The sequence below is a fragment of the Lithobates pipiens genome, unplaced genomic scaffold (assembly GCF_037356315.1).
Source record: "Lithobates pipiens isolate NorthernLeopardFrog02 unplaced genomic scaffold, aLitPip1_a1.2 Scaffold_30, whole genome shotgun sequence".
NCBI classification, from domain to species: domain Eukaryota; kingdom Metazoa; phylum Chordata; class Amphibia; order Anura; family Ranidae; genus Lithobates; species Lithobates pipiens.
In genome coordinates this window covers 62,151,906-62,160,035 of record NW_027507791.1, presented here as the reverse complement: position 1 = coordinate 62,160,035, position 8,130 = coordinate 62,151,906, and the positions used below count along the sequence as shown (strand labels likewise).

Below are 8,130 nucleotides of genomic sequence, written 5' to 3'. Positions count from 1 at the left end.
ATGAGTAGGCTCCCTTTTGCCAAAACAGCCCTGACCCGTCAAGGCATGGACACCACTAGACCGCTTAAGGTATTCTGTGGTATACAGCATCAAGCTGTCAGTAGCAGATCCTTTAAGTTGGGAGGTGAGGCCTCCAAGTATCGGACTTGTTTTTCCATCACATCCCTTAGATACTCAATTGAATTGAGATCTGGAGAATTTGGTGATTTATCAGTGCAGGCCACCTTCTTCCAATGCTCTATGGACCAGTTCTGATGCTCACATGCCTAATGTAGGTAAATTTGGTTGTGGATACAGGTAGGGCTGCTGATACAAAATTAAAGCTATATTTCGATAAAAAAAATACAATAAAATCATTATAAGCAGACACAAATACAACATAACTCACAGAATTCCTGCTAAATCTAAAATATAAAACTGAGTTAATAAAGCTCCTTGTGGATAAGGTCTTGAGGCTTAGTCACATGGGTGCTGTGGTCTGTAAAGTGTGAACCGGTGGTTCATTTATGTGGCTTGAGCCACCTGGAGCTCCTAATTTGACAGACAGCCTGAATAGACAGTGTGCATTTGGGGGCCACTCGCCTGCACACCTGTCAAATTAGGGCCTGCGGCTGTGTTCGTAGAGGTTCTGCATCCCCATAGAATGACAGGGGGCTCCAGCCCAAACTTCTGCTTAAGACCCCTTTCACACAACATCGCCCATTGCGTCGGCGGTAAAACGCCGATATTTTTAGCAGCGTTTTACCTCCGGATATGCGGCGCATTTTGGGCGCTAGCAGGGCGCTTTTAACCCCCCGCTAGAGGGCGAGAAAGGGTTAAAACCGCCGGCAATAAGCCGCAATAGCGGCGTTTTGCCGGCGGTATTACAGCGCTGCCCCATTGATTTCAATGGGGAGCAGTGGTGGAGGAGCGGTAAACACACCGCTCCTTCACCGCTCCAAAGAAGCTGCTGGCAGTACTTCCCCTGACGTCCTGCCAGCGCACCGCTGTAGTGTGAAAGACAATGGTGCAGCTTTTTTAGGGCAGATTGCAGGCGCTATTTCTAACGCTATAGCGCCTGCAAAACGCCCTGGTGTGAAAGGGGTCTTACACAGGCAGAAGTACCTGTGTGAGGGAGCCCTTAATTATATTTTTCTAACAATTTCTTTCTTTTTTTTTTTAAACAACCCTATTAGGAAGGGGGAATGGGCTTTGGTGAAATATTATTATGATAGACTTACCTGAAAATGGATCTCTCCAGGGGCATGCTGTAACTACTGTGCTGATGTAACTCCCATGTATGTGTGTGGGAGTCATGGTCACAGCACAGCTCTCTCAGTGGATGGCATGTCATCCATTGAGAGCGCAGGCCACATACATCGGGGCTATCACCGGCTGCAAAGTTTAGGAGATATTACTGTACTTACAGGCTTACCTGTAGATACAAGGTAAAAAATGGTGTTTGCTATGGCCAGATCAGTTACTAAATGGTTAAATAGAAGGAGTTGATACATGGATTTTGCAGAGGGAACTGACAGTGTAGGGGAGAAGAAGCAAAACTGTATAGGTCAGGAAGCAGTGTGGGGGAGAGGAGTGGGAAGCCCAGCTACATTAAGCACCGGGAGGGGGATTAGTGACAGAAGACAATTGTGTCTCTCTTCCTTCAGCAGCTGAAAGCTTGCAGCAGGGAGGGAGGGAGAGACCAGCTTTCATCTGCTGGAGGAAGAGAGACACAATTGTCATCCATCACTCACCCCCCTCCCTGTGTGGGCCCCCCCTGTGTGCTCAGGCCCCCTACAAGAGGACTGGTGGTCCTCAGCGGCCCTGGACATGGGTCAGCAAGAGCATGCTGACTGATTTGTGGCTTTGCAGCCCCATACTCAACAAACTGCAATGCCACTTTTTTCTATATATCAGCTTCAGGGACAGCATGTTTACTTTCTGCCTTATATATCCCACTGACTTTCCAATGCCTTTGTAACAAGATAATCAATATTATCCATGTAACCTGTCAGTGATCAAAGTTACGGCTGATTGGTGTAAATCTACATTGTGTGTACACAGCGCCTTTGCAAACCCAGATATTTTCTTGTAAAAGTAGCAGTGATATCACCACTGTGTTGTACATGGCCTGTGCAGAGAGCAGAGCTTTGGGAAGGACCTAGCAGGCCCCAGGCCGCCTGCAGAAGAGGAGGCAGAGACAAGACCAGTCACTATGCACATGGAGAGAGAGCAGCAGTGACCGGTCCTTTTTACAGGAAGCTCCTTTGCAGAGACAAAGTTCTAAACTGGATTACTGCACAGATCTGGAAGAAATAGACAAATACACAAACACCAAGATTCAAGGAAGAATAGACATGGTGGTACTCAGTTGGCAATGTCCAGTTCTTCTTTGGCTACCTTTCTATTGCCAAGTGTTATTCATACAGTATTTCAGCACTGCTAGAAGTGAGAACAAAAACATTTGCATCGGACGTACTCATAGCTAGGTATTGTTGACATTCTTGTCACTGCTACCGTAGTACTATTTACTGCAGGGGCGCTCAACCCGTGGCACACAGAGCCCTCTGATGGGGCCTGCGACCTCGTGCTCTGGGATGGCGGGGTCTGGAAGCCTAGATCGTGGGTTGCTGACCCACCATCCCAGAGCATCAGAGAGCATGGCGCCGACGACGGAGGGAGCTGATGCTCCCTCTGTAGTGCCGGTGTTCTGTCGATTTGTGCTCTCCGTTGAAAAGTGCCCACGGAGAACAGAAGGGCACTCCAGCTGATTTCTCAATCAGCTGACATGACTTCACCATGGCACAGGCACACATCACAGGAGGCTTTTTTTTAGGTGAGAGTCAAGCGTAGGGACACCGTATTTGTCATATTTTGCCTCGCTGTTGCGCCGCAGGTTTACTGTGTGGTCTAGGTCCGGATTTGTCTGTCGCAAGGCAGGTTGTAAGGACTAATTTACATTTGCGGTTTGGAGGGAGGTAAAACCCCCATAGTTCATTGTGACCATGGACCCTACATTGGTCTTCATGATGTCAGGACCCTATGCTGCTGTTGCATTGTAGCATGCGGGAGAAGATGCTGTGGGGGGACTAGACAAATAGCATGGAGGATCGGGTAAGGATATCTTCTTCTCTGTGCCCCCCTCCACCTAAGTGGCCAATTAACTCCCACAGTGCAAGCATACTACACCCCCCCCCCCCCCCCCAACCATCTGCAAAAGATCATTTTTAAGTTTTCCGGAGTTGGGCTTTAAATTTAAAGTGGAACTATACCCATAACAACTTGATAAAAAGTTATGTTCTCTAGCAAGGGACATTCATTCCACATTAATAATTATGCTACCAAAATCAGTGTGTGCTGTAAATTGCCTCCAACATTGCTCCTGTTTCTTCTTCATGGAGGCCGCCATTTTGCTGAAGCCCAGAGCCCCTGAACAGCAGTAAATTATAAAGCGGGATTAAACACATTGATTTACCAGTTTCAAAAAACAGTTACATTCCTGGAATGCTGAGATGCTAACTGTCACATTTGCTTGTTTCCTCAACCAAACTGTCAAACCATCAAATGGCTGGTATCATAACTGATCACAGGTCCAGCACCATGGGCATTACAGGTTAAACAGAAGCAGCTTCCTTGGCTTTTAAGGATAGGAAGGTTTAAGGCGGGCGGGGGTCACAGTGGTTGAATTTGATAGGCACAAGTGGCTGTATATGATGGGCACAAGTGGCTGCATATGATGGGGCACAATGACTGCAATTGATGGACACAATGGCTGCATTTGATGGGGCACAATGGCTGCATTTTATGGGGCACAAGTGACTGCCTATGATGGGCACATTGGCTGCATTTGATGGGCACAAGTGGCTGCATTTGATGGGCACAAATGGCTGCAAGTGATGGGGCAAAGTGGCTGCATTTGATGGGCACAGTGGCTGCAATTGATGGGGCACAGTGGCTGCATTTGATGGCACAGTGGCTGCATTTGATGGGCACAATGGCTGCAATTGATGGCACAGTGGCTGCATTTGATGGGCACAGTGGCTGTATTTGATGGTACAGTGGCTGTATTTGATGGTACAGTGGCTGCATTTGATGGGCACAGTGGCTGCATTTGATAGGGCACAGTGGCTGCATTTGATAGGGCACAGTGGCTGCATTTGATAGGGCACAAGTGGCTGCAAGTGATGGGGCACAGTGGCTGCATTTGATGGACACAAGTGGCTGCATTTGATGGGCACAGTGGCTGCAATTGATGGGGCACAGTGGCTGCATTTGATGGCACAGTGGCTGCATTTGATGGGCACAATGGCTGCAATTGATGGCACAGTGGCTGCATTTGATGGGCACAGTGGCTGTATTTGATGATACAGTGACTGTATTTGATGGTACAGTGGCTGCATTTGATGGGCACAGTGGCTGCATTTGATAGGGCACAGTGGCTGCATTTGATAGGGCACAGTGGCTGCATTTGATGGGCACGAGTGTCTGCATTTGATGGGTACAGTGGCTGTAATTGATGGGGCACAGTGGCTACAATTGATGGGGCACAGTGGCTGCATTTGAAAGCACAGTGGCTGCATTTGATGGGCACAATGGCTGCAATTACATAGTTACATAGTAGACGAGGTTGAAAAAAGACACAGGTCCATCAAGTCCCACCTATGTGTGTGATTATATGTCAGTGTTACATTGTATATCCCTGTATGTTGCGATCGTTCAGGTGCTTATCTAATAGTTTATTAAAGCTATCAATGCCCCCTGCTGAGACCTCCCCCTGTGGAAGGGAATTCCACATCCATACCGCTCTTACAGTAAAGAACCCTCTATCTACGTAGTTTACGGTTGAACCTCTTTTCTTCTAATTTTAATTGCGAAAAAGTTTTATCCCTATTGTGGGGTCACCAGTATGGTTTTTGTATATTGAAATCATATCCCCGTTGAAGCGTCTCTTCTCCAGAGAGAATAAGATCAATGCTCGCAACCTTTCCTCATAACTAATATCCTCCAGACCCTTTATTAGCTTTGTTGCCCTTCTTTGTACTCGCTCCATTTCCAATACATCCTTCCTGAGGACTGGTGCCCAGAACTGGACAGCATATTTCAGGTGCGGCCGGACCAGAGTCTTGTAGAGTGGGAGAATTATCATTTTATCTCTGGAGTTGATCCCCTTTTTTTTAATGCATGCCAATATTCTGTTGGCTTTGTTAGCAGCAGCTTGGCATTGCATGCCATTACTGAGCCTATCATCTACTGATGTCACAGTGGCTGCATTTGATGGTACAGTAGCTGCATTTGATGGGCACAGTGGCTGCAATTGATGGGCACAGTGGCTGCAATTGATGGGCATAGTGGCTGCAATTGATGGGCACAGTGGTGGCAATTGATGGGCACAGTGGCTGCAATTGATGGGCACAGTGGCGGCAATTGTTGGCACAGTGGCTGCATTTGATGGACACAGTGGCTGCATGTGATGGGTATAGGGGCTGCATTTGATGGGCACAGTGGCTGCAATTGATGAGCACAGTAGCTGCAATTGATGGGCACAGTGAGGCTGCAACTGATGTTTTTTTTTCAGAATTTTTCAGTTTGTTTGCACCCCCCTAAAATTTTGAGCACCACCTGCCACTGCAGGGCACTATTCATCAGTTCCCTGATTACAGTGCAGCCCCAACATTGCCCATCAGTGATGTCACTTTTCTCCCATCTGTGATGCCAACCATTATTCATCAGTGACACCAGTCAATGCCTATCCATGATACCAATTTGTGCCCATCAGTGATGCCAATCAGTGCTGTCTTTCTGTGTCACCTATCATTGCTCATAAGTGTCGCCTATCAGTGCTGCATATCAGTGCCATCTCATCAGTGCCCATCAATGCAGCCTCATCAGCGCACATTAGTAAAGGAGAAAAATTACTTATTTACAACCTTTTCTGACAGAAACGTAAGAAATTTTTTTTTCAAACTTTTTGGTCTTTCTTTGTCTTTTTAGCGAAAAACCCAGCGGTGATTAAATACCACCAGAAGAAAGCTCTATTTGTGGCAAGAAAATGATCAAAAAAATTAATTTGGGTACAGAGTTGCATGACAGCACAATTGTCATTCAAATTGTGACAGCTCTGAAAGCTGAAAATTGGCCTGGGCAGGAAGGGGGTAAAACTGCCCTGTATTGAGGCAGTAAAAGAATCACTAGAGAGGAAAATTATTGTAGTCTGTGTTCAACTTGAGCATCAACAATCTAAGGGAACATACATTGAATATCACTGACTCTTCCAGCACGACCAGCTCTCACCTTCATCTCAGGCTTCAACTTGTAGCCACACCCCCCTGCCAATCACAGCCTACAGAGGCGTCTACTACTGACTGCTTAGCAACCAACTCCTCGCTGTAAACAATGCAGTGATTGCAAATGGCCATCCTTCTGAACAGCTATGGAGCCGGTAAGTTGCTTAATTCCTATTGCTCTGCTGGATCAGTCAGTGTACTTCACAGTATTGTATCTGGGGTCGTTTTTTACTGTCGATTTCACTCCAGTGAAAATTCACCCTAATTCCAAATATCTGTACTATCAGTAATAATGACATTCTGGTGTATGTGAGCTCCAACAATAAGCTTCCCTTACACCCACTCACATATGGACGATGTAAAATGCAATTCCAAATCGCAGCCAAAGGCATGACATGCGTTTGGGTGTCATTCATCTTGAATGGCACTCCAAATGCAGTGTGATTTTGCTGCGATCGTCACGCTACAAAAGGTGCGAAAATCACAGAAAAATCATCACTGCCAAAATTTGGTCTTTCAGCTTCTTTGGAATGACAATTGTGCACAGGGCAGCCCATTCAAGGAAATTAATGAATTGCGCTCCCAAATTGCTAGAGGGAGCCTGCGTTCCCTCTAAAGCGTTCCCTCTAAAGCGATATGTGAAAGTGGCCTTTTTTGCTACCTTTTGCTCTGCTAAATATACTGTAGCATTGATCACACTTTATGATATCTGATAAGTGAAAAAAGAAAATAGCCATTAATCCAGCTAGAGATCAAGGAAGCTGGTAACTCCCTATACACTCTGCACTGTTATCAGTTAACATTGTTCCCTGCTATCTCCATGAATGACAAAACACCTCCACCATTTGGGAGTAGAGAGGGAGATGTTATATAGTTCTAACACATTCCTGTCCTAGGGTGACAACACAGGTAAGTCATACCTCCCAATATTTTGAGATGGGAATGAGGGACTCCTACTAGCAAATGTATGTAGGCATAGGACACGCCCCCTGCCACACCCTCTTAAAGGAGAATTAACAACAAAGGTTAATTAAATCCACAAGGGCTTTTTTACTGCTACTATTCCTTTATATTGGCTTTAAAAAAATGCAGCAATTTATAATTTGGATGAAAGGTTTAGCACTGGGAAACACTTTTTGAAGGATAAAAAGTGAATTTTATATACAATTATATAGATCAGACCAAAATGAGGGGGAAAAAGGGACAGAGGGACATTGCTCCAAATCAGGGACAGTCCCTCCAAATCAGGGACAGTTGGGAGCTATGGCTAAGTACGGGGGACAGGAAGTAATTTAAAGTGGAAGTAACCTATGTAGCATGTAAATATCCTTTCTTTATCAGCTTTAGTGTGGTCATCTGTTCCATTGAGCAGCAGTTGCAGCGGATTAGAGGGAGTGCTGACAACAAGGAGGGGTGGTGGGTGGTGGTGCAATGGAAGATGGCATGTAAACGAAGCAATAGTTTGGCACTGCTCTTTTCAGAAATTAATATTATTATCCATCTAAATAAAGATATTATCAATAGTAAGTGACCAGGTGATTCTATAATTCTTGTGACCAAGTCCTCCAATATTAGACCATCCAGCTCCTCTAACTCCCATCCATACAAGGACCTAAATAAACTTTCTAAATACACGTGGATAAACGACACACTTCATTTAAATCAATATAAAGTGAATGCTTATTATATCTTACAAAAAATAAACACCTTACAGGGATTCTAACCCAGCAGGAAAAATGAAATATTAACAAATTTAATGTGCAGAAATAGTCCCATTACAGGTGGTCCCCTAGTTACAAACATCCAACTTACAAACGACTCCTACTTACAGAGGGAGACAACAAGAAGCGACAGGAAATCTACCCCT

At 45.4% G+C, this 8,130-nt stretch overlaps 1 protein-coding gene across 3 annotated transcripts in view; it reads left to right on the top strand.

Annotated features, from left to right (window-relative positions):
• Nucleotides 1–6,326: 6,326 nt before the first annotated feature.
• The window catches only part of PPP1R36 (protein phosphatase 1 regulatory subunit 36), a 114,202-nt gene continuing 112,398 nt past the window's right edge, over nucleotides 6,327–8,130 (top strand). For all 3 annotated transcript variants that reach the window (XM_077464333.1, XM_077464332.1, XM_077464331.1), the window contains exon 1: nucleotides 6,327–6,418. In XM_077464333.1, coding sequence (XP_077320459.1) covers nucleotides 6,410–6,418 — 9 coding nt within the window. In that variant the 5' untranslated portion in view covers nucleotides 6,327–6,409. The remainder of the gene's footprint in view (nucleotides 6,419–8,130) is intronic.